We start from the raw sequence: 25992 nt of genomic DNA, 5'->3' as shown, positions 1-25992 counted from the left end.
CTGACTTAAGCTATCACGGTCAACTTCATATTCATGTGAGACCATTGTTTTTCCTTAAAACTTTTGAAGGAAAAGAAGTAAGAAATACTGATAAATGGAGCCACTCAAATGAGATATTACTTGCTGCATGCTCAAACAGGTCACTGTATCTACTGCACTAAGCAGATTCGATCAAATTTCTACCACAGAGAGGTTTTAAATGTGATATAGCCTTCGTTTCATGTTCATGAATTCCTTGGGGTAACTTCTAGTTTCCTTTTTTTAATGCAACATTTGTATTATTTATAATAGTGCTAGGTGCTGATGCATGCTTTCACGTGAGCATCAGGAGGCTTTTAGAAAATAAAAAAGTTGAGGACTTGCAGGCAATTGATTTCTGAAACCATTTACATTGCAGTTCTGTTAAGGAGACAGTGTACTGTTCATTAAATCTACCTTGATGTTATCCAAAAGCATCTCTACAACTGAACTTCACTCTTCAGATTCTGATGGCAGGCCTTCTTTAAACCACTGGTAGATTCCTCCATCCAAGTGATAAACATTCTTATAGCCATTGAGCACCAACAAGTAAGCAGCTATAAATGACCTGCAGTGAGTATTATGAAGGAAAGGATATCAGCTTATTTCTGTTATTTACCTTGGATGATCGCATGTATGGTGTTCAATTTATGTTGGGTGTTTGTGGTTATATAGCGAATTTCAGACTCCTGATTTCTGCAATAGGTTATATGTATTGCTATTTGGGGGTTATCATGAGACAAAAAAACCTTAGCTATGCATTTACTTTCATGTGTCTTTCTTCTGATAAAATCCAAGACTATCTCAAGTTCAAAAATACCAAAGGTATGAATGTGATCATATTCTATTTTACGTGTTTAACTATGTTGAAAATTTTACTTCCTTTGGATTGCCTAGTCTAATCTTCTTCTTCTTCTTCTTCTTTTCTCAGTAAATTATTAAATGCAGGATAGGGAAGTGAATAAACAAGTGTGAGAACCTCGACTGCTGTCCTTCTGGAAGATTTTGTGTTGGCCTTGTTGTTCCTCCAGCTGAACAAGCTACTATAATCTTAGCATCCTTATCTAGTTTTGACTCTACACCTGATTGTGCAAGTTGTCGACTTAGTAAATGATTTTGTGGTTGGCAAGAAAAAGAACAAGAACAAGAACCAAGACAGAGAGAGAGATTTAGTGGAACCAGGGTAGAGGAATACAACATCCTACATATCTTACTTTGTATAAACTCAGGGTTCTCTTCTGTTCCTTGGAAGATGCCAAAGAACGCAAATGCAGCCCTCCTAGCAATGTCCCACGCTGTCCATTCCTTTATAAGCCTGTATATTTGCACATTAATAGCACCTGCTGGATGAGCCTAAACAAGAAACAATTAGAGAGTGAGGCCAGAAAGTTCAAAGTGAAAATGACCATAAGAAGACAAAGATCTGCTTAACTTTAGACCTCTGAAATAAGTACATGTTTGGCCTACTGTAATTTACCTCCTTGAACTCTGCCTCTGGACGTACATCAAGAATGACGAAGTTATTTTCTTTTTGAAGTCGCAATGCTTCCTTTACATCAACACTTCTTACCTGCAGAAGTTCTAGTTATCACTGTCCACTTCACACTAGGCGGCCTACATTGGTTTCACTTATAAATTTATACTTCCCTGATCATATGACAAACATGCTCTCTTCTAATTGAATCTAATTTTGAATTCATGATTACTTTTAAGGTCTACTGTGAAAGAGTTTCCACTATGGTTTAGTATTTTGACATACATGAGGCCTTGCATGTTCTTGAAATTTCCATCTATTCTCAATGCAGATTGAGCTTCAATTGACAATCGATATGCAACTGGTTCAGATCTCAGTTCTGGAAACAGGATCACCATCGCATGGTAAAGCTCTATTGATGTTTACATGAATTTGAGGCCTTAAATTTTATCCTAATTTTGTGATGTAGCACATTCATGTTTATTCAATAATATCATGCATTTTTTGCTTGCACTCTAGCATGCCCAAATAGAACTCTTTTACCTTTTTCTCCAGCAGAACTTGCCGTTTTGTCTTCCAGTCTTCTTCAGCTGATTCCTCCAAAGAAAGAATTGAAACATTCAGATATATCATTCTTTCATGCATTTTCGATGATTGATCTACATAAATATTACTAACTACACTTACCTGGCGACTTTGCCGGCTTGGTTGCTGCATTTTGAATTCTCAAGGGTCCATAGGTGCTTGAGTTTCTCCCTCTGTTGGATAAGTTAGTAGATTCAATGCTTGAGTTCAAACTATAGGCTAGAAGAGAAGGGTGAAACTTGTGATATAGAGACGAAAATGATGGGTGTGGGCTGATGGAAGTAAATGCAGCAACCATTTTCCTAGCCCAAAACTGGATATTGGTGCTGTAATTTGCAGAAGATTTTTATTTGCTTTCCTAAGGTTTAGATGATATCTGTCTCTTTGGTTGATATTAAAGTCGCTTGATTCATTGATTTGATCTGGATTTTCTATGTTTAAATGCTTGAAACATTTGAAATAGAGGAAATTGGTGGGCCAATTAATGGGAAACGCTAGATATTATAGCGTGCTCACAATCTACATTTGTGGTGGTAGTGCGAAGATTTCCTTCTACTTGGGATTTTCTAAATCTCTTATCATTTGTTGTTTTCCTGCTTTAGGATAATAAGTCGCCATTCTCTCTCTCTCTCTCTCTCCTATACGTGTGAGACTAATTAGGTATGATTGAGTTCGAGTTAGATCTATAGGATAAAGTGTCACAGCTTTATTTATTTATTTATGTTAAACCCATGTTGAGAAACCCCACCTTTGAATAATCAGAAATTTATTCAATATTTTGGCTTTACTTTTCAGTGCTAATGATTCTTAATTTAGTTGAGTATTTGTAGTCTACGAAACTTGAGAAGCACTAGTTGATTTGCTGTGTGCACTTACACAGATTCAAAGCAATGCTGCTTGTGTCACATTGCTTCAAATTGGAGAATACCAACCATTAAATTCTTTCCTCATGAGTTATGGATAATGTGGATAAATAGTTTATATGTCATACATGTCAAGTACTATCATATAATAATGCATATGTTATTCATGTTTACACGACTGCGTCTTTCTATATGAATCAATAAATTATGAATGCATATTTAATGTACGTTTTACAAGTTTATCATATGTAATAGTATATAATAAAATTTTCTAGTGGTTATATATGTCAAACTTTTAAACTTAAGTATTTGATTATTAAATGATTTTATATGGAGTAATATTTTTCTTTTTTATTTGATTTTAGTTTATATTTTATATTTAGGGTAAATAAGTATTTTTGTATTTAATGCAGTGCGCTAATTTCATGACAAATGCTGACTATTTATGGAGCCTTTGACTGAAAGACGTGTTTCGGGGTATTTAATTTGTGACATATGATATGATATGATATGAACAAGCAGGTCACATGTAACAATCCGCGGGTTTGAAGTTGAACCATTTGACTTCGTGTTTTATCTTCTAAGTTGGCATTGGAGTTGGGTAAGATTTTTTAATAAATAAAAATACTTCCCTAATGACTACTCATTATTTTTAAGCTGAATGAACTTTGTCATGCATAGTGATACATGCCCATGATTCTTCCATATCGCACATGCTTAAGAGAGTTTTAAATTCGATTTTCTTTTTAATGAATAAACCACCGTTTGTACGTGTTTTTTTTTTTTTTTTTGATAAATATGAATGTTAATGTGTTTGCGAAGAATATAAAAGCAACAATATAGATATCTTTTCTATGGTGTATAGATATCTTCTTAGGGTGTGTTTTCTTTGGTTGTAAATTTATCATGGATAAACAAAATTTCACTCTTTAAATCCTTCATTTCTTTTTCCATATTTCCTACTTGACCCTTACTCATTCCCCATTTACACTACAAAGGAGGGATAATATTATCCCTTCAAAAATGGTGTGATAATATTATCCCTCATTTGTAGTGTGCATGAGGAATGAGTAATGTTTAAGTAGAAAATGTGGGAAAAGAATTTAAAGGGTGAAATTTTGTTTATCCTTCATTTTTCCGTGATAAATTTACAACTAAAGATAACACACCCTTAGAGTCTTTTTTTATTTCAACAAATAAGAATAGGTTGGGGTTTTTTATGAGTAATATATTTTTAGAAATCTCCTTATTGTACAATATTTCATAAACTAACTATATATTACTATAATTTATTCTTGTAGTACAACTTAGTTGGATGTGTAGACCATAATAATGGTCTCTACATACTCATTAGCTCGCTGTTTACTCCATTTACAAAGTTTTAGAGATGGCGAGATCATGGATGTCCTTGAATAGAGTGTTCTTCATTTATTTATTTTTCAGAAAAATTGGTATATTTGTTAGGCTTTGATTTTTTTTTCCTACAAAAATAAAAACTCTTAAAAAATACTAATACCAACTTTACCATAATCAGTATAAATCATAGGGAAAGTTTTTATAGTCCGAAACGTTATAAAATGTTGTCGGTCTTATGGTAGGAAAATACAACTCAAGGATGGAATTATTAGTTCTTAGATCTCTAATTTTTGTCATGATACAGAAATCCATGCCATTTTTCATGGGACATCATTTATTGCCACTATAATCAATTGACTATACACAAATAATGACATTTGCTCATGCTAGATGCCAAAATTTACATGCAAATAGGAGCAGGAATGAGGAAGGCAAGCCATGATTTCTTATTGGAGGCTAATTTATAGAAAACTAATGATTATAAATAAAATTGAAATATGTGTACTTAATAACAACAAACAAGGTTATAATGTTTCCCCAAAAAGAACAAAGAAAAATACAAGAATATTTTTTTTGATAAACATAAAAAATCTTCATAGTTCAAATGAAAAAAAAAAAAGGGTTGAAATAATGTTTGGAATTAAGTAAACCTCGTAATATTACAAAATCTGCAGGTTTCAATTTCAAACACTTTGCTAGTTTGTTTTTGTTTTTTGTTTCCACATCCCTATTTTCCATTCTTTAGATGCCGGCCTAAGCACTTCGAATCCATTTGTTTTATTATATTTTCACTATGCTATTTTTTAAAATTCCACCAACATTTCTTTCAACTTTATATGGTCATTGCATCTAAAATCAGTACTTATATATTTCTGTTTATTTACTAGTAACTATAAATTCAAGGCGAGTCCAACCATAAAAAATATACACATATTTCATTTTTCAAACCTACGATCCAAAATTAAATGTCACCACCAATCCCCAAATATTTTTTGTGATTATCAATGCCATTTATTTACAAGTTGGTAAATTGCACCGGAACTGAAAATGGAAACTGTATGAAAATAAATCCAAACTAAAGTTTTTAAAATGAATCATTATGGATGACTTATGATTCAGAATCGGATCGGAACCAAAAAAATCTTAAATGTTTTATGAGAAAATAAAGAAAGAAAAACTTGGATCATAGTTTAATAAATAGTTGAAAAGAATTAACAAAAGAAGGACTAATATCAGAAACATTAAAACGAGTGTACATTTTTCCATGCATTTCTCTTAGCATTCATCATTTCTTAATTTTTATTTCCCTTTTCCTTCAGATAACCCATAACCTTAAAATAAAAATAAAAAGTAGGAGCATGAGCATGGAGGTAATCTCATCTTAATCTTAATACTTTAATATATCTACCTTTAAATTTAAATCACTTTTTTTTTTCCAAAAAGAAATTATTTTGAAGTTTGTATTTCAAGCATGGTAGGTTAATGCATCAATACACATCAAAAGTTATGTAAATCGACAAATTCGAAAGATGCACATGGAAGATCATAAATTGAGCCAAAGTTGAAGAAATTATTGAATGCAAGTTTCCGTAAATCGCAGAAAAATTATATACATATTTGTAAAGTGTAAGCGATATTTCGCAGGTTTGTTGATTATTTTCTCACCTAATTTATTCTGCTAAAAATCGTATTAATTCCAATCCTGTGAAAAGGATAAGACCCCAAAACCCCGCCAAATGACGGGCCCCACAACTCGAATCCAACGGTCGGAAACCTCAGATCTCGAATCGACGGCCCAGGCTTCTCCGTCTCCAAAGATCCGTTTGCGGGCCAGCTCCAAGGTCCAACTACCGACACTAATCGACGGTCTGGATTCCTCCACGTGGCGACACAGAAGGAGATGATGAGATTAAAGTATATAAATCGCGATCCACCCTCAGCACTGGCTAAGCAGCGTAGCTACTTTTGCACACAGAAGCACACTATAGTGTGTGTGAATGTGCATATACTTATATACGGAATACATCCTAACCTCACTGAGGAAATTTCGAAAACTTTCTCGCTCTTGTTTCATTTTTCGTTTCTTTTTCTCTCAAGGGGGAAAGAGTGGAGGTGAGAGAGAATGGAGATTTTCTACTACATGGTGTTCGGTGGGCTGGCCGCGGTGGTGGCGGCGCTGGAGCTGAGCAAAAGTAACAAGGATCGGGTTAACACGTCTTCAGCTTTCAATTCGTTCAAGAACAATTACCTGCTCGTCTACTCGCTCATGATGGGTAAGTGGATTCTGTTTTCTGATCTCGGATCTTAGGCCTTTTCGCCATCGCATTGCGTCGCAATTTGATTTTGATCTACTTCGATTTGAGTGAGAGGAGAATGTTTGCGAAAATGTTATAGGTGTTGTTCGCCTTTTGGTGTGAAGTCTGCACGAATTTGATTGCGACGAGGATTCGTTGGTTTCTATGTTTATATCTGGTTTTGTTGTGTTGTACATTTTCAGCGTCCGTGTGTGATCTGATTGCTGGATCTTGTGCCTGAATGTATGCCATTGATTCTGGATCTGATTTATGTGATTGTGATATGATTCATTTTTTAGGGAGATTTGAGTGTTGTATGTGGTGGATCTGGGCTTTACTTGAATTTGAGTCTGTTTGATATGGTAAGATATGCTGCTGGAGAATGTTTATTGAACTTAAAGTCGTGGATTCTACTTGTCTGAGGTAGTAGTTATAGCAGCTCTATTTAGTTGGGTTTTGTACTATGATGAAAGTAAATGGGACTCGAGTTTGTTAGTCATTATCAGGTGAGCGAGCTTGTGTGATCTGATTTAGGTTGAATTACATAATATGTTTGCTGCTTCATCTATTCTTCTGAATATGAAACAATAATGTATAAAACTTCTGCTATTTATGGATTTGGAACTCAATCATTTTCTGTTGTTTCAGCCATCATAAGGCTCTTAAGGGTATATATGAATCTTATTTGATGCAAAATTGTATATTTGGCACACTAGTAGTTTTGCCTGCATTCAGTTATCATCTAATTCGCCTAGATCTTCTATTATACTTTTTATTTTTCATCTAACTTGTTTTTGGGGGCTTTATAGTAGTTTTGCCAGCATTCAGTTATCATCTAATTAGCCTTGATCTTCTGTTATAGTTTTCATTTTTTCAATCTAACTTGTTTTCGGGGGCTTTATCTTTTCACTTATATTCTTCCAGCCTTCCAGTGCTCTACTTGTACCCTACACAGTGCTTGGATTATTGATTTAAACTAATGCATATACACCATACCTTAATAATGTTTGCTCATTACCATATAATCCTCTTTCAATTATGCTTGTTTTTAAGCAGATGTTAATTTTACTTTTAGTTCTCGGAGCATTTGTGAACATTGATATGTCTGCTTTTACTGATGGCTTACTTTACATGTGGAAATAGCTGGTGACTGGTTGCAGGGTCCATACGTTTACTACCTCTACAGTACATATGGTTTCGGGAAGGGTGAAATTGGACAGCTCTTTATTGCTGGATTTGGCTCTTCCATGTTGTTTGGAACCATTGTTGGATCTCTAGCAGATAAACAGTGAGACAGACTTCTGAAATGATGTTAATTTAATTTATTGTGATATATTCTCTCTATGACACATGTAATGAAATTGTAGGGGGCGAAAGAGAGCTTGTGTGACTTACTGCATCACATATATACTGAGCTGCATTACCAAACATTCTCCTCAGTACAAAATTTTGATGGTTGGACGCATTTTGGGTGGTATTGCCACATCTCTCTTGTTTTCTGCATTTGAGTCATGGCTTGTGGCAGAACACTTCAAGGTATTGTGTTCTTTAACATAATCCTACTCAATTTTCTATTATGCAAAGTGTGCTTGTGCCAGCTCTCAGGTATCTTGATGTGATGACATCATGAAAAAAACTCCTTATAGTGTAATAGGTTGAAAGATGCTTTCTTCTATACTCCTGTTTCTTGCTCTTATGAACTTGTATTTTTATTGCATGCTTTTATCAAAGTTTGCTTGTAATGGTCTTTTTAATACAAATTTACTTAATTACAAATTTATAATGTAATGATTGCATTCAATACTTCTTTTCAGAGGGGCTTTGAACAGCAATGGCTCTCAGTAACTTTCTCCAAGGCAATATTCCTTGGCAATGGTCTTGTTGCTATTGTAGCAGGCTTGTTTGGAAATCTGCTGGTTGATTCTTTTAATTTGGGGCCTGTATCACCTTTCGATGCTGCTGCCATATTTCTAGCAATCGGAATGGCTGTAATATTATCATCCTGGAGTGAGAACTATGGTGATCCTTCAGAGAGCAAGGACTTGCTCACTCAATTTAAGGGTGCAGCCGTAGCAATTGCTTCAGGTACAGTTTTCTTGATTGAAATATATATTCACTGACTGTAGGATACTTGCATTTCATTTTCCTTGAAGTTGTACTAAAAGGTTTTCAGTTGCAGTAAAAGAGATATGCCAATCTAGACACCTCTATAAATTGGATTGAAATGAAGTTTTGTTATTTTTTACCTGTGGCACTTTCAAATTTCATTCTCCTTTACTATTTCTTTGTAATTATGCTCTTCTCATATAATTGACTCAATATTTTTCATGGTCAGATGAAAAGATAGCATTGCTTGGTGCAATACAATCTCTGTTTGAAGGTTCGATGTATACATTTGTATTCCTCTGGACACCTGCCCTTAGCCCAAATGATGAAGAAATTCCCCATGGTTTTATCTTTGCTACTTTCATGTTGGCTTCGATGTTGGGAAGCTCGGTTGCATCTCGCTTGTTGGCCCGCAACACAGTTAAAGTGGAGAGCTATATGCAGATTGTATTCATCATCTCTTCTGCCTCCCTATTGCTTCCCATATTGACAAATGTATGTCCCAAGTGTTTGCTCTTGTACTAGATATATCTTGACTGATGGGACAGTATCTAACTTCTACTTGCTCTGTGATAGTTCTTAGTACCATCAGATCCGAAGAAGAAAGGTGGTAGCATTTCATTTGCAGGCTGTCTCCAACTTCTTGGCTTTTGCACTTTTGAAAGTTGTGTTGGGCTTTTCTGGCCGTCCATTATGAAGATGAGATCTCAATACATACCTGAGGAGGCTAGAAGCACCATCATGAACTTCTTCCGTATCCCACTGAACATCTTTGTTTGTATTGTTCTATACAATGTACGTCTTCGGGTTCTTCCCCTTATATTTCTATTCATGTTTGGTGACGGCTATATCAGTTCAAAACCCCTGTTATAGCCCAAATCACAACTCATAATATATAGGAATACTGCATGTTTATAATGATTAGCAATTAGCAATTTTGCACCATGATAGAGCCCAGGCGAACATAATCTCCAGTTTAAGGATTACTTTTTCATCTCTGCTGGACTCAATTGTTCCGTTTGATCGCAGGTCAATGCGTTCCCCATCACAGTTATGTTCGGTATGTGCTCCATCTTCCTCTTTGTGGCCTCCATCTTGCAGCGACGACTTGCAGCAATCGGGGAGAAGCCAAGTAAGTAAATGTTGATTGCACCTAATTACTTACTAGAGTTATGATGTGAGATTTATGTGGAAATTACGTCTGCTATCGTCTCATTTTCTCTGTTCCGATATCTTCAGAGACTGAAGATTGGGCTATGATGAAGGAGAGAATCAGTGAGACGGAGCCATTAAACGATGCTTGATTGATTTAGTTAAATCTGGGATAATCATCTATTTTCTGCCATAAATTGCAGAGAGCAAGTAGTTTGTAGTGGAGCATATTATTAAAATTTATTGCACTATCAGAAAAGCTGCATAAAAAGATGGTTGTGGGAAGGGAAAGAAGAGGAGAGCCTCGTGAACAAAAAAATGCTGCACGACTCCTTTTTCCTCTTATGGAAATGTGCAAATTTACAACATACTACAATTTTTAGACTTGTCTCACGCTGTAAGGGTAGTCGAGAATATCTCCCATAATTTCCAGTTCTATTATTATTATTTTTTTAAATCTAAGTTTCTACATTGCCCCAGTTTTGTATCACCTCTTTCTTTTTATCCTGTTTGCTTTTACTCTAATACAATAGTTTTTGTCATGCAAAGTGTATTTGCTTTTGCCAATTTTGTCATGATTTTGCGCAACTCCCAACTGCTCTTATTGAAAGGGAATTCGTTATATTGAAAGGAATTGATGAATTTAACGCTATTTTTCACTAGATTTGTAATTATAGCATGACCTTTAAAACCTTGAAATTGCACAACTTTCAACCTTTTGCCATTATAGTACTAGTAATTTTGATTATTTTTTTCAATGAATAAAATTCACGAAAGTTTCATGAGTTATCGGTGTTTATTGTTACACGACGTCATTTGTCTCAACAAGAATTAGGAATGTTATTGTTGCAAAGAATTGATTCGACAATCAATCCAAATTAGAAAGAGAAGAAACGCAGAAGATAACGAGAACTTGGTTCTAATCTAAACCTAAATAATTTATTCTCGATAACTTTATTTAGTTAAAAGAAATACAATCACTTGCGAAAATTTTCAACAGGTTTTCACTAATTAACTGAATTATCATTAACAAACATAAAAAAAAATACTTTCTCAAATCATTTCAAGGTAGGTGCAAATTCTCAATATTGGATCTTAGTTGTTCTTAAGAGTGATGAATATTCATTCAAGTCTTGGGATAGTGTAAACGCATTTTAAGGTAAAACATAGTGATGAATCCCTCTTACAACACGGTACACTATATCCGAATCATATAAATAACAAAAAGAAATAAATTAATATAAACATCACTCAGCAATGCAAGTATTGGAGATTAACATAAATCAGATTAGTTTCTCTTTCTTGAGCAGAATCTCTGGCAAACAAACGGTAGCATAAGGAATTTACATCAACTTATTTAAGTGAGGTGGCACCACTAATGAATATTACATACAAAGAGTTGTGGTTTGTGAATATACATCTTCACAAGGAATTATTGTTAATCTCAAGAAAATGGAACAGCTACATTAAACGACTGCGTTTTGCATGTATAGTAGCAACTTCCAAGTCTCCAACGAAGAAGAGAATTTTGTCTAAGATACCTACCTCTTCATCTGCAGCATCTTGTCTTGAACTTGATCCCAGATGGCGTTCAATTTTACCTTGATGAACTAAGTAATAATCATCTCCTTCCCTTATTATCTTCAACCCCCTGCAAATTAATTCTCACAATAAGGAATCATATTCTTCAAAGATATCTACCAAATGGGGACAGCAAAGTAACTCATGGCCTAAGAGAAACAGATAATTAATCATCTCTTGGCACTTACAATCCAACACGATCACACCGATCTTGAACAATGTAGACGTGTTTCCACGAGTCGGGAGCAGCAGCAGCAGGATCAGGATCAGGGGCGTAAAATGTGGCTCCTTCAATCCCCCATCTCTCTTTAAACAGATTACACCATAGCTCTTCATCTGATCCTATGTCTCTCCATTTCCTGCACACTTTCATCACAATCCAACCCCATCATTTAATACAATCATACATCTAAAATCTCTCAACTTTGCAACCAATAGTGTTAATAGCAGCTAACTGGTGCAACCAAAGGAAATTCAGAAATCAAATTTGTTAGATCTTCTTTTCATTCCATCTTAGTGCTCACCATCTTCACATACAGAAAACATATATATTGAAATTGAGAATAATTTTCCTCGGACAAAATTATATGTAAGTACTGTAATCTCAGCAAACCCAATTCAGATCCTCCCAAAAAAACCATCTTCCAAACCCCAAAAATTACCACAATAGTTAAAAAATCACGAATTTCAGCAATCAAGAAGGGAACTTTTCTACTGACCCATAAGAGCAGCTGCGAGATTTTGATGATCCAACCAACCAAAAATCTTCAGATAAAGATCCGTTGGCAATCTCTCCATTTTTTGATCACACCAGCTTTTGAGAATACTGAAATTGCAGAAGAAGAAAAGAATCGGGAATTCTCCGCACAGCTATGAAGGAGTTGAGTTTTTCTCTTTCTATTCTGTGAGTATCATTAATTGCATGGTGATATGAAGATGGGCCATCTGTAATTTCATGCGCCGCTCATTCACTATTTTGTCAATGCCTTCCCGGTGAAATTTGCTAAGGACCGTAAGTCTCAAAAACAAAAAGATGACTTTTTCTTTATTAATTAAATTAAAATTGAGTGATACAGTCGTATTTTTTTTTGTTGGCTGTATGATCTCTGTTTCGATATTGTGGAATTGGAGCTGGTTTAAAAACAATATATGGTTGATCGTCCCGAATATTATTATGTGCTTTTTTCTTTTGTATGTTAAATCTATCAGAATGGTATAGTTAACTTAAGATACTCTTATTAGGTTGAAGTAAATGAGATATGAGAACGAAATGTTTAAATAAGATTCTTCATTATTCATTAACAAAAGAAAATTAATTTTCTATATTTTAACACCACTATATATATTGTTGATGGAAATGATAAAAAGTAACAGATTCAAGTTTATAAACTAATAGTTAATAATTACCTTCAAGGAAAAGCCTAGTTTTGTTTGCTAAAAAATAGGCATCGCAAATAAATTGGTCAACACAAACAAATAGGCCATTGTTAAACCATAAATTATTGTCTGGCTCCAAAAGATATTTTCATCTACAAAAAACACAAAGAAAAAACTCATCGTCCATATTATAAACTCATCTTGTGAAATGCCAGCGATCTACAAAATAACGCAGAATACAATTCTTTTCAGCTGTGGGATTGTGAGCAAGCAGTAAACTACAAAATATGTGTACATGAGTTCTGTGCACCAGTTATCTAACATCTGTTGGCAGCGAAGAAACTGCAGATTGGATTAATTTTCCTAACCCGCCTTTGAAATTGCTAACTGTATTCGGAAGAGGTTGGAAGAAGCTCGTATTCTCCGACGACTCATTTTCCTGCAGTTGTTGATACTGCCTCTCCAAATATGTCCTCAGACTGGCCTCTGCAACGTTGATCAAACTAAGCGAAGCATTCGTGTGCATCAATCTCGTAACCAGAAAGCTGGCCAAAACATGCTGATCTGCCTTGACGAGCTCTGCCACAAAACACGGAAAGATTAGTCTCACAAAGAGGAATCGTTTGTTCCTCTCGTCTCCTGTGGCGCCTACGTGACTGGCAGCTGATGCCTCCTGGAACTGACGACACATGTTACCAACCATGAAGCATAGGTAAGAGAATGTGGTGCCATAAGAAGCCTTTGTTATGATATTGGACAAAATTCCAGATGATAAAACGAGAATGAAGAAGAAATGGTCCTGGGAATTGTCGTCTGATACGCCCCCTTCCTTCAGCTTGTTCTCAATGGCATCCAAGCACTGGAGCTGTACTGCCTCGTACGGGAGTAACAACACCATCTTCAGAGCTAGAAAGCAATCCACCTCGAGTACAGTCTGAGCCAGACTACGAGTATCATCTTCATCCAGCAATACTCCACAATTTTTGGCAACACTCCGATCAAGCAATTTTAATATGTCCGTCTGGCTGGAGAGAGTTACCATTTTCTTTAGTACCGTCATCCAACAAATATGCAGGGGATGGATCGAAAGGGTAATGTTTTCTTTAGTTTCCTTCTCGGCTGATTCGTCTTGGAAACTCTCCCAACCTTCATCCCAGTCATCATTGGCCCAGCTATTGGCAGCATCAGATGCATCCAGAGAAGCGCCTTCGTCTGTTCCGGTTGTAAAGAGTCCCTCCCACTCAGCCAGCATAGCCAACAAAGCATTAACATGAGATGCAGTGGTTGCCAACTCTGATACTCTTAGAAAGCAGGAAACAGCAGAATCAACTGAATGAATATCGTCTGGGGTGATTTCGAGGCCAGGACAAATGGATGAAACTAACTGTGACGATTTCAAGGCCACAATGGAACTTGTAAATCTACTGGACGTGTCTTTTGCATTGGGGTCATCAGAAATGTTCTCACAATTTGGAGTCCTGTCATGCAAATGACCACACCCTTCCCAAGGCAGAAGAAACGCAGACCCCTCCGAAGAAAAAGCCTCCAAATCTCTCTTCCTACCGGAGATAAATTGCAAAAGCTCTAAGGAATAAACCCGGATATGGCTTGGCAGCTGCAAATCGTCACAGAACATAGACATTCTGTCCCAAACTGCAAGCCTTACTTTTTTCAGATCCTCCAAGTCCCCTTCCATTTTACTCAGGGAAGAAAGTAAATAATGCAAACTCTGACGTTCAGCGGAACCTCCAGCTATTTCTTGTAAAACAGTCTCAAGTATACTTAGATAGAGTTTTGAAAGATCCTGGATGTCGACAGAGGATTCTGCACTGATTGTTATCAACAACATTCCAGGTGGGAACCGTTCTGCTATTGCAGAGAAGACATGAGCTATAGCTTCAAACCCACAGCCAGAAAAAATCATTGCTCGACAAAAATTGAATACTTCTATACCAACACTATTTTCGAGACCATAGGCCACATAATTAACAACTGTGCACCAACCCTGACTGGGTAACACAATACCCTTAACAAGCAAATCCAAGAAAACATTCAGACATATTATAGAACATTCGGAATGGAACCTTTCTCCAGAAGAATCCAGCGACACTAGATCTTCCACATCATTCATCAACCTGAGCCACAAGTTTATAAGTTTCACAACGCACTCTTTACCAATAGTGTCACAAGGAAAGTTCCTCAAGTTTTCATTGATGGGTAAGATGATTGTGAAAAAATGTCGCAGTACGTCTAAAATATCTTGGTATTCCATCAATCTGATATACTTTTTGCATATGTCGAACAACTGCTCCATCTCATCTATAAAAGAGTTAATATCTTCAGAGCTTTGAAAACGCATCTCTTCTCCGGCTCTACACTCTAAAGTGATCAGAGAGCTCATAACATAATGAGTATATACAGATTTCCATGACAAGAGACCCCAAGGAACAGTATCACCATACATATGAGCCAGGTTTTGAACCATCTCTGCTAATGCCTCCACATTATTTTCATTAATTTGAGCACAAACTTCATCGTTAAAGCAATCAAAGTTCAGACTCTGTAATAGAGCAATATTTTTAAAATCAAGGCTCTCAATAAAGGAGATCCTGCTGCATTCTTGCCCAACAATTTCGCAAAACGTAGCTAGCTCAAGGGCACTTCTTTGCACTGGATGTTGGTCAATTTCAGGAGGCAACTCTTTTGATCCTTCAAGCTGCTTATAGCAATCAGAGAGTAGATTGTAGACAAATGCCAGTGTCTGCTTGTCATGGCCATCAATTACAGGATAAACATATGAAGAAATGGACATTATGACTTCTGCAGCATAAGCAAGTATTTCTTCCTTATATTCTGAAACTTCCTCTATTATATCATCAACACTCCAGACCTCAGAAATAAGTATAGTTCTTAGGTAATACAGGAGCACCTAAAAGCAACACAGCATATCGAAATGATTAATCTTAACGAACTAATCACGGCTAAAAAAAATTATAAATAGATGTACCTTGCTCCTGTCCACACCATAGGTATGAGCGAGAATGAGAACATCCTTCAAAATTTGCTTCTTCTCTGTTCTAACAGATTCAATAAGAGAAAACATAACACTTTGTATATACTCCATGTCTCCAGAAAAGAAGCGGGAGTTTTCCACTCCAGGAATTAATTTCTCCAATATTCTCGATTCATCAGCTACATTTTTCTGCTGCTCTAATTTGACTTTCCACTCATTCCAAAATGTTGACTGTGCTTCGTGTACTTTAGTGCACTCGTCTGGATTTTATATATCATGAGTTTAGCGATTTTTCAAATAGTTGCATGCACAGAAACTTGAAAAGATTAAAGAAAGGAGGGGGGGGGGACTTCTGTAAATATGCTGGAACCAGTAGATTCTGTAAAAAAGAAATGGCAAAGTTGAAACAATTTACTGCTAAAGAAATTTACCTGAACTGAGTGTTTTGTGTTTTTTTTGAAGAGTATTCATCAGGGCTTCTCTCCTTTGAGCAGGATTCTTGCATTCAACACCATAACTATGCAACAAACTATAAATCATTCCCGCGTTCATCAGACTAGAGAATTCATTGTAGTTTTCTCTAATGTTCAGTTGTTCTTCAATTATTTCAGCTCCATGAAAGGCATCTATAAGATTTAACAGAACAGAGCAACCTATAACATCCTCCCCATCTGAAACGGGTGGTTCCATAATTGATTTAGCCAGAGAAGCAATCAGGTCGTCCTTTGGGATGAAACCGCTCCTTGTCAACCATGATAATACAGTCATCACTGCTCTTGTCCTTATACTCACATGCTGGAATCTGGAAACCGAATCTGCAGTAAGACTTTTCCCATGTTCTTCATCTTCACATAATTTGAGCAACCAGGGGAGCTGTGAGGCAGCAAAAGAATACACTTTCAGATTCTCTTTAAGAAGGTGTTCCCAGTCATATCCATTTTCAGATGACAAATTTTCGACAACCAGAGAGAGTAAACTTTTCAATTTTGCAAATTGTGGCTCCTGGTTCTCAACACTGACATATGTCCTCCCGAAAAATTCACCTGGGCTACTGGAACTTTGCTCCGATAATTCGGAAGGCGCTCTTCCAGTCAACATAGTCAGACTTTCACACTGGTCCTGCAAGTCGAGATCTTTCCATTCCTGAAGAAGCTCACCAATTGATTCCTCGTCACAGTGACTCAAAGCAAATCCCAAAAGCAGTTTTTTGGATTTTGAGTCCATGCTCTCAAGGGCTTGACTCCTTGCAATAGCAGCACACAAATCCCAAATAGAACCGTGCCCCTTTTTGGCCAAAACAAGACACAGATCAGAAGCCAGCTGTATGTCTCCAGTAAATGCTGCTTCTCTCGCAATAGCTTCTTGGACTCTTGATATTTCTTCTTGCGAGCTCAATCCAAGAAGTTTAGCAATCTCAATAAGTTCATCAACATTTAGATAAGCTCCACTTTGACTTGTAACTGCCAACTTAATTATTTCCATAGGATCTTTTATTTGCTTAAATGCCATTGGCAGAAGGTTAACTCCAAGATTTGGAAGTCTAACTGTAACAGCATCAATGATGTCAGCCTCAACCCTGACACTTCTGCTGCTAGGAAAGATATTCAAACACTCCTTAGCCTTCCAGATCTGGACACAAGTTCCACAAAATTTTACTAATTTTCTATGACAAGTGCCAAACCAAGACAAATTTCAACTCTCACAGATTAAAACAGCAATCATATAGCTGAGAGGATAGATTAGTAAATCTATAGGTGGAATACAGTTTTCTATACCAAATCATTGTATGGCAGAGCAGACAAAAGAGTCTCATATCAATGAAGCATGGATAAGGAGGATATGCATAGAGCTCCCTAGCATCAGTGTTTTTACATTTTACATTTTTCCTTTTGCTAATGAATAACTTGATAGACAACAGTCCCCAACACAATCTAACATCATTTAATTGAAAGATGCCCATACAAACATACAATAGACCCATTATTCAAGTAACAAGATAAATATTCGGAGGTAAGAATAAGAATAACCTCAGGTGAAGTAAGAGTTGGAGCCGAGAAGAAATACTCTCTTGCAGCTTGAATAACAAGATTCTCAGCCTTGTCTGTTGCCAGAGCAACAGAACTGGTTCCTTTCAAATAATTCCTCGCTAGGAAAAATCTTCCAGCTTTAAGCAATCCCCTGCAGAACTCAATCAACACAAACTCCAAATCTAGAAAAGGAAAAGCCTTTTCCTGAAGAGATTGCAAATCACGCCACATGTTTGCCCAGTCATGATCTGTACGGCTTGGTTGCCAGCGAATGAATTTTGAAAGTAAAAGACGAAAAATTTGTTTTACACCCTTCTCATCCAAATGTGAATTGACGAAGAAATTAATGGGCTTCGGGACCTAAACAAAGATGAAATAGATGTCACTGGTACAATGAATCAAGGGATGCATTTCTGAAAGAGCACCAAACTGAGTATCACCCCTAAAACTGCAGTGCACATGATGCATGTGCAAAGACTAGATATATTGACATACATCCTCGATCAGCATGATGATAGCATAGACAGCTGCAACATCAAGTTAAGTTTACTCTATTTGAAAATATAAACTGCTTAAGTAATTAGACATTACCTTCAATTCACTTAAAACTATTTTAAATACCATCTCAAATTAGTACCTACAAGGTCCTTAAGAAGAAAAATAGCATTTTCAGGCACGGAAAAGAACTATGCATTGCCTTTTTTACTCTCATTGAGTGCAGACAAAAAACTGGAAATGCATGCGAAAAACAGAGGCATTTGCATTTTACAGAATTGCAAAACATATAGTATAAATAAAAAAACTCTACATGACTAAACGGGTGTTTGGCTAAGCTTATAAGTTCCTCCATCTTATAAAAGTCTTTTTAGCTTATAAGTTACTGACAAATTCTTAATTACAATGATTAAAATATAAGGGATTTCTGAAATAAAGATCAAGAAAAATTGGGCTCCCCTTTCTCTTTCTTAAAGAGGAGTTTATAAGCTCCTGGCAAGTTTTGGGAACAAAGATCTTTTAAACTCTAAACATCTCATAAGTTGTTTCAGATCTTTTAAACTCTAAACATCAGGAGATTGCTAAAATATGAATATCTAAATCTGCAGGAGATCTAATAATAGCATAAAACAACTGAAACTTCCCTAGGTACATCCAAGGTATCCATGCATGAAACAGAGGGAGAATGCAAAATTATATTGATAACAGGTTGCGTATAGAGAAAAATTAAGCAAACAGGGATGTTAAGGAAACCTGATAATACGCCAATAGTCTTCCTGCTTCAATATGGCCCTCTGCAAGTTTTAGCCTTTTCCTTATATCCACAGCTTCAACATCTGACGTATTTACAGAACTCTGTTATATTCAGCACTACTAACTCACACCTGAAACTTAATCCTAAGGGAAACATCTATATGTGTTCCAATATTATATCTCAAAACAAGCTTTGCACATAATTTCAAACATAATTTGCTGCCAACCTCCTATTTTCCATATCCCTTTCTTGGTGTAATCACATGAATGACATATATAATACTCCCTCTGTCCCAGCTGACTTGGCCTATTTCTTTGCGGCCAAGTCAAAAAGGAAACATGCAAAGTCAAAACCCAAAAAAGGAACACAGGCCAAGTCAAATGGGACGGAGGGAGTATATGATTAGACCATGAGAAAGACTTTTCATACAATCTGCTTTTTCCTTTCTACAAGAAAAGGGAAACTAAAACATTTTCATTAATAATTTGAAAAATAGAAGCAGCCCAAACTACATGTTACTAGAGCACCAAGGATTTTTTGCACTGGGAATACAAAATCAGAAGGTTCAAAAAATATTATGACTCTGGACCATATACTACATTGTGAGCAGTCCTTCATAAGCACATACCTCTAGCAAACTGAATCACAAATTAAGAAACAGCAAGTATACACACTAAAACTATATTCCTTGCTCTCCAGTAGATTCGCTAAAAAGATACAGGAATAGATTCAATTGAAGGCTTTAAACATATGGCACACACTACTACCCAGTGAAAAATTGAGCAGAAAAACAAAAGTATGTTCTATGAGACTCAGCATTCAAGGAATCATTAGAAAAACTTTGCAACACAATTACTACCAGTCGAATGGGCAAAGAATACATGAACATAGTGATATGAGAGAGAGTGCTACTAGCCTACTACAAGAAGAAGGTTACCTATTCACTTTTCCATTTCCAAGTAAGCAAACTTGGTAAGAAAACTTAGAAGGAAAAACCATACTCGAGAAATGCAGGTGTTTGTACTAGTATATTTATACTTTGATCGGGATATAGTTAGGTAGAGCTCATGTATATTTGCATCAATTACGATAGCTCATTTCAATAATGAGATGTACTGGCTCAAAATTTATCAAGCATGGTGTAATTCACATGCTACTTGCACGTAATATCTAAAGAAATGTACCTCGCATCTGTGGCAGTTTAGACAAAATAGTGGACATGGTACTCCACCTATCTACATCACTGCACAAGTATATACATTTGAGGGCACAATCAACAAGCTCCATTTCATCTTTAAATATACGAGTGTCAGCCATGTCTCTGCACCCTTCTTCAATCACTATTAAGCACAATTCTAGTTTATTTTGTGCAGCAACTTCTTTGAGCCATCTTACAAGAAATGAGTCGGCAGTCTTAGCTTGTGTAAGATGACCAACAGTAGCATCAACCCCAGACAATACACTAACCTTCCTTTGCATAAATGGAACACCCTTCTTGTGTAATCTAGGAATCACATTGTCGTCTTTACCGTCCATCATAATCAACTTGAACTTTTCATAATCTGATAATTGCTCCCAGCTAGCAAGACTCATAGAAAAGTTGGTGTCGTCTTCATTTTCATCAGAATATATAAGCTGGAATAAATAATGAATATCCTCAAGGAAATCTTTCAATTCGGAGATTCCCTTGCGAATTGCCAAATCAACCAAACACATGCTGTTTTCTAGTTGACCGCTTAAGGTATCAATATCTCTAGCTCTTTTCTTGTACCAAGAAGAAAGTTCAGATATTGATGGCCACTGAAATGACATGTATTTCATTGCAATGGGTTCAGTAATATATTGGATAGAACTCTCATGATTCACATGGAATTTTTTGATAAACATCACCATCTTTTCACATTCCACCCAATCTTCATCTCTGACAACAACATTTGCAGGGGCAGAAGTTGCAGGAAGCAGATGTCCATATGATTGAACTGGTATTGTTTCAGGTATAGCAGCTAAAATTTCCAATATGGAGGGAATCAAAGAATATGAGTGGCGCTTAATAAGAAGATTTAAGGCTCCAATCTTCCCACCTTCTGCGATTACTATTGCAGCTTTACTGATCTCCAATTCACGGAATCTGCTATACTCCTGCATAGAGAACCTGCAAAGCTAAGTTATTAAGCTGTAAGTCAGTGACAACATGAAGAATGATGTTACCATTACAATAAATGAAAGAAGCTCATTCAGCAACATTCATGAGGTAACCATTTCAATTTCAAATCTGATCCTCCCATTCCATGAGTTGTGTAGTCTAAAGGAAGCAAACAGGCTCTTGTTACAAGTATGTGCCAATAACCATGTACATCAATCTAGCGGATAAGTATATGCATGTCATGTCTCAGCATCTGATTTGTTCCAATAAAACATAAATACAAGATCATACATATGGTTTCCAACAGGAGAGGTTGATTTTGCAAATAGTTGTTATCACGCTCTTCGGGAATATGTTTCAAGAGAAGCAAATTTTAGGAGACAAAGTTATTGACCTAGAAAGAGAAAAAAATATCTTGCTCCACAAAATATGAAAGCTACACAAATAGCAAGATGTCATCTCATGAAAGATAAAGGGTGACCTTGAACTACCACCTGCCCATGTTTATCCCAATAAATGTCTCTAGTCTGTCTCTGAACTGCAATAACTTGAGTCTTGTGAGACGAAAATTCCAAATCTGCTCATTCTCATCGTCCTCCAATTCGGAGAATCTGTAAGAGTCTGTTAAGCGAAGCCCGAAAGAAAGCAAAGTCCTCATTGCGTCTTCTGTTGGTCCTACTCTATCTACGGACTCAGAGAGTATGAAACCTTTATCCTTGATAGTGGTCAGTATAGTATTTATCTCTTTCACTCCTTGGGCAGAAGATAACCATTGAGACTTTAGCACTTCATCTTTATCAAGTCCATGACAATCAGCAAATTCAAGTGCAGCCTGAAACTTTTGAACTCTTATAAGATGATCATAAAGTTCAAGAACAGATCTTTTTGTCCACGACACTAAACTCCACTCCAACTTGGAAAAGTCAAATTTATCAGGCCTCTCTGCTGTGAGACGATCAATTACACCCTTCTGTTCAGATGGTCTATTGCTATCCTCAGATGAGCTATTCTCTAAAACAAATATGAGCCCAGGGTGCTTTTGAGCTCTTTCTAAAAGGGGCATTGAGTATGAAATATCATTCGCTGATACATTTACATGATTAAGAACGTCAACCATGGTAATGATTCCATTTCTTTTTGCTACAGTGAGTACATCATCAGACCACCAAGTAAAATCCACAATATCTTGTAAGAACTCTGTTCCAGTGCTTGAAAACGAACATGTTTCTTCATCAAATTTAAAAGTGAACAAGCATCCTTTAACATCTAGGGAAGAAACAAAGTTTCCACTAGGTGAAAACAGTACTTTTGGAGACGTAAGTTGGCCATGATATCCTTTTGTTACACAGTATGAACCTACAGACTCACTATGAACTAATGGCTCCATTTGCAAACTTTGTTTTCTTCGCCAAATAGAAACAGTATAGGATCCTGAAACAGAAGAGTTGTGAAATTTGATTATTAGACAATAAATAAAGTACAATTTCTTCTGAAATTAATAGCAACTAGTAAGGAGGGAAAATTGGTAACATTTGCAAAGTACAGAACAACTGTAGCTTCCAAACATAAGAAACCACATCTGTTCATATTGTATATATTTTACACAGGATGGTGCTTTTGCCATTATAAATTCGAGGAGCTCAAATAAGACCACTTGAGTTTCAAAAGAGAATGTATTCGGGACCGATATATCTGCATGAACACAAAGAACCAATTGAAACTTTATGTGAAATTTTAGATTCATGCAATGTACCACAAAGTTGTAAGACGTAGCGTATAATCTACAAATAAACACTAGGATAAGTCACACAACCCTAGGAAACAATGTAAACATAATGACACTTATTGGCATCTCAAATGTCTATAGTTGTGCTAATAAAGCAGCTCATGCTTTGGCGTAACATGATATGACCATCGATAAACCACCTATGTGGACTTATGATTTTCCTAGCTGGTTGATGGATATTGTGTCACGGGATACTAATTGAACCCCTAAAAAAAAGTCATTAAGATGGAGAAAGAATGTTAGAAATACCAGTGCTCCCTGTAAGTGTAGATTTGCTATCACTAGCACTACTGACTATGGCAAATAAAGAAAGTTCAGGATGATAATCCCAGCAACAAATTTCTGAAGGAAATTGTCTAAGCATTGATGGATTGTTCAGGGATTTCGCTGAAGAAATGGAGGCACTAGGATCCTTAGATATCTCAATATCATGAAAAGAACCATCTGCTGCAAAGACAGTGAAGCTACACCTGCCAAAATATTCGTGCTCAAAAGTTAGTAAAATAGTGAAGTCTTGATCCTTCAACTGTGAAAGACAAATTTGTAAGGAGAATAAACATTTAGTCAAACTTACAAGTAAGATTTTTTTTCAGAAGCATCATCTTGCAAAATCAAGCCAACAATGGGTGACGATAAATTCAGATGCCTCTTTGTAATTCTTGTCATTTCTTCTCCGTATGGCTTGACAACATATATGGTACCAGTATCATCAACAACTCCAAGTAATTCGTGAGTCTCAGACCAGGTCCCACATGTGAATACACCGGCAGACTCACCTACATCAGTGAAAACCAGCTAGGACTATCAATATCAACTGCAAAAATTGTCCAAGCATCAAAGTTTAACATATTATCCTAGGATATTTCCTAGATCTTCAAAGATTCTCCTTGTGCCAATTCAAACTCTGTCAAAGAAAAGCCAAATTATTGGAGAATTTCTAACTCCTCATAAAGTCCACTATTGATAGTTATTTGGGAAATCTGGCTACTTTTCATGATCTCAAGAGCAAAGGGAGTAATAAGCTTCAAGAATAACATGTTCCAGCAGAAGCAATATATTACATAATTTTCGATAGGTCTACTAATCAGATAGCAACATAAGTGTAAACAGGAAGCTTAACAGAAAAATCTTAATCAATAAAGAATTTTCGAGGCCATTTGGAATTCCTAAACAAATATATTTCTGAAATAGCTTCAACTTTCTAATTTCATATAATGATTCGCATCACAATGATCCTTCAACAAAAATGCATCTGCATACAGCAATGGTTTCTTGAACAAGATTCTCGCAGTAAAAAAACATTAAGTAAAATCTTACATGTAAAATTTCCCACAGGCTCCTGGTAGTCATTTTCCTTCCGCAAAATTGCTATCTGATTTCCATAAGCTACAGCAACATAATCACCTCTTGCAGATACAAACAAGGACACTAATCTTCTTAATCTTCTAGGTTGTCTGTACACACTCCATTTCTCTTTGAGTTGAGTAATCCCTCCTTCATAGGTAAAATAGAACAGGAAATTGCATCAGCAACTAAGTAACCGCAAAAATAAAATAAAAAGGAGAAAACGAAAAAAGCAAGAAGGGGAGGAAAACAATCCAAATGCTTAAACAAACTTCAGAAAGAGGAAAATGAACTTTACTATTGAATTTCAATTACTTCACAGTGAAATTGATATTTCCTAATTATATCCATTCAATCAACACTATAATACATCGATGCCAAATAACTTCACTCTACTAGGCACACTACTTCTCAACTCAAACAAAGTCACAACAAAACTCAGCAAATTACCAAACCTCTAACAAAAACCAAATGCCAAATCGCCAAATTCACAGTAACCAAGTACACGTACCTCGAAATGGAACATAAGAAAGTAAGCCACCCCCGCCGCCATCTTTCAGCTTAACAAACGAAAAATTCAACCAATCAACTATACAGAAACTGAATCGAAACCAAATAATTCAGCACTAACAACCAATCAAAAACCGAAACACAAAAGGAAGGTGAACAAAACCTGTTGCTGCGGAGGATAATTGGAAAAGTAAGGTCTGGAAGCGTGACGACGCGTCTCGAACAGTGCCTTCTGTACGGTCTCCCCCATCTATACGCACAAATAATTGAATACGTACATGAAACTGATAGCAAGAACTGCAATTTCTGCGAGTTTTCCGCCGAGATCTAAACCGCAGAATTGCAGAGGGCCGGAGGGGAGAAGGAGACTGATCCTTTGATTACTGCCTTCGCCGGACGCCGTGTCAGGGAACCCAATTTAAATCGCGTTTCAGTGATAAAAGCGTTTTATGGTATTAGTCATTCCCAACAATCAAATTTCTTTTTTGGAGTTGATCCCCATAGATTAAAATTAAATGCAAATATTCATAACCCTTTGAGGTTATTATGCTTTAAATCTATTTTTTTCGATGGTGATTTAAATCTTGTTATAATCCACGAGAGGTTATGGCATAGAAAACTTTCTATTAAAAAATTATGCACAATATAATAATTGCAGCAGTCTTAACAAAATATCGTCATTTCTTAAACTAGCACAACCATCCGTGCGATGCACGGCGAAATCGAAATTAAATGATATGTTTAAATAAATAAATATAAACATTAAACATAAAAAAATATAATAAATGCAAAATATGGTTAAAAATAATATACTAATTACTCAATAAAATTCTGAATTTAAAAACATAATTTTCAGTTATGTATAAAGTGTAATGATAATTAAAATTATTAAATTATTTTAAATTATCTGATAATGAAAATCAATATTACACATTATTATTATTATTATAGAGTATTTCTCATAATAATAATAAATAAATATTTTAATACACAAACATAAATAAAAACTTGTAAAATTTTAACAAAAAGAAAGAAAATAAAATATTTTAAAATTTAATAACCTATTCATTTTAAATTCATTTTTTATCATTTTTATGTCATATTAAATATGTTC

The 25992-nt window shown here is 35.9% G+C and overlaps 4 protein-coding genes across 5 annotated transcripts; 1 reads left to right on the top strand and 3 right to left on the bottom strand.

Moving 5' to 3' along the window:
* Positions 1-333: 333 nt before the first annotated feature.
* Positions 334-2726, bottom strand: LOC131014722 (rhodanese-like domain-containing protein 14, chloroplastic). 2 transcript variants are annotated; one of them, XM_057942796.1, is made up of 6 exons: positions 2180-2726; positions 2036-2082; positions 1496-1588; positions 1233-1371; positions 998-1100; positions 334-586 (listed from the first exon to the last, which is right to left on the bottom strand). In XM_057942796.1, the coding sequence occupies exons 1-6, from the start codon at positions 2373-2375 to the stop codon at positions 472-474; spliced, it is 693 nt and encodes a 230-aa protein (XP_057798779.1). In that variant the 5' UTR covers positions 2376-2726; the 3' UTR covers positions 334-471. The 2 variants fall into 2 exon arrangements, with proteins under 2 accessions (XP_057798779.1, XP_057798778.1); XM_057942795.1 differs by having other exon boundaries at positions 998-1371; positions 2180-2628.
* A 3514-nt stretch (positions 2727-6240) lies between these two features.
* On the top strand, positions 6241-10390 carry LOC131014703 (uncharacterized). Its single transcript, XM_057942758.1, has 8 exons — positions 6241-6569; positions 7734-7878; positions 7958-8126; positions 8405-8675; positions 8926-9191; positions 9273-9491; positions 9726-9828; positions 9936-10390. Exons 1-8 carry the CDS (start codon positions 6419-6421, stop codon positions 9998-10000), a joined length of 1389 nt encoding a protein of 462 aa, XP_057798741.1. The 5' UTR covers positions 6241-6418; the 3' UTR covers positions 10001-10390.
* A 724-nt stretch (positions 10391-11114) lies between these two features.
* Positions 11115-12567, bottom strand: LOC131014731 (uncharacterized). The gene is made up of 3 exons (XM_057942813.1): positions 12149-12567; positions 11618-11795; positions 11115-11499 (listed from the first exon to the last, which is right to left on the bottom strand). Exons 1-3 carry the CDS (start codon positions 12225-12227, stop codon positions 11310-11312), a joined length of 447 nt encoding a protein of 148 aa, XP_057798796.1. The 5' UTR covers positions 12228-12567; the 3' UTR covers positions 11115-11309.
* Positions 12568-12972: 405 nt separating this feature from the next.
* LOC131014682 (MAG2-interacting protein 2) lies at positions 12973-25339 on the bottom strand. Its single transcript, XM_057942733.1, has 12 exons — positions 25042-25339; positions 24880-24928; positions 24342-24518; positions 23599-23800; positions 23274-23494; positions 21733-22669; positions 20280-21247; positions 19095-19177; positions 17847-18206; positions 16251-17448; positions 15814-16079; positions 12973-15735 (listed from the first exon to the last, which is right to left on the bottom strand). The coding sequence occupies exons 1-12, from the start codon at positions 25126-25128 to the stop codon at positions 13120-13122; spliced, it is 7164 nt and encodes a 2387-aa protein (XP_057798716.1). The 5' UTR covers positions 25129-25339; the 3' UTR covers positions 12973-13119.
* Positions 25340-25992: the final 653 nt, after the last annotated feature.

This window comes from Salvia miltiorrhiza, chromosome 3 (genome assembly GCF_028751815.1).
Source record: "Salvia miltiorrhiza cultivar Shanhuang (shh) chromosome 3, IMPLAD_Smil_shh, whole genome shotgun sequence".
Lineage (NCBI taxonomy): Eukaryota > Viridiplantae > Streptophyta > Magnoliopsida > Lamiales > Lamiaceae > Salvia > Salvia miltiorrhiza.
This window is presented reverse-complemented; position numbering and strand designations above follow the sequence as displayed.